The sequence below is a fragment of the Bison bison genome, unplaced genomic scaffold (assembly GCF_000754665.1).
Source record: "Bison bison bison isolate TAMUID 2011002044 unplaced genomic scaffold, Bison_UMD1.0 scf7180017849305, whole genome shotgun sequence".
NCBI classification, from domain to species: domain Eukaryota; kingdom Metazoa; phylum Chordata; class Mammalia; order Artiodactyla; family Bovidae; genus Bison; species Bison bison.
Window position 1 is genome coordinate 4,370 of NW_011479878.1, and position 327 is coordinate 4,696.

The following is a 327-nucleotide window of genomic DNA, read 5'->3' on the forward strand; positions in this document are numbered from 1 at the left end:
CCCCCCCCACCCCAGGCACCAGCCCCAGCCTGACCCTGGGGTCTCCTGGCTCCCTGTTCCCACCTAAAACCCTTGGCCCCCAGAGACAGCGTAAGAGTGACAACCCTAGGCTCGCGCTCAGAGCTGGCGGAGCCAGGGTATGGGGGCAGAGCTGATCAGCAGCTCTGGAGTCTCACCTGCCTCACTGTTCTCCAGCGACTGGTCCTCCTCCGACACCTTAAGGAACACTTCCTCCAGTGTCGTGTCCATCAGCCCAAAGCTGCTCAGGTGCAGTGCATCCAGACTGTGCTCCAGGTGCTGTGAAAGAGCTGCGTGAGGCCACCCTCT

General features: G+C 62.4%; 1 protein-coding gene across 1 annotated transcript in view; it reads right to left on the minus strand.

Moving 5' to 3' along the window:
* Positions 1–327, minus strand: part of LOC104993672 (ATP-binding cassette sub-family A member 2-like) — a gene marked incomplete at its 3' end in the record, with an annotated part of 5,399 nt that overhangs the window by 4,355 nt on the left and 717 nt on the right. Inside the window, exons 3-4 of the mRNA XM_010847027.1 lie at positions 177–297; positions 35–63 (exon numbers count right to left, since the gene is read on the minus strand). Coding sequence (XP_010845329.1) covers positions 35–63; positions 177–297 — 150 coding nt within the window. The remainder of the gene's footprint in view (positions 1–34; positions 64–176; positions 298–327) is intronic.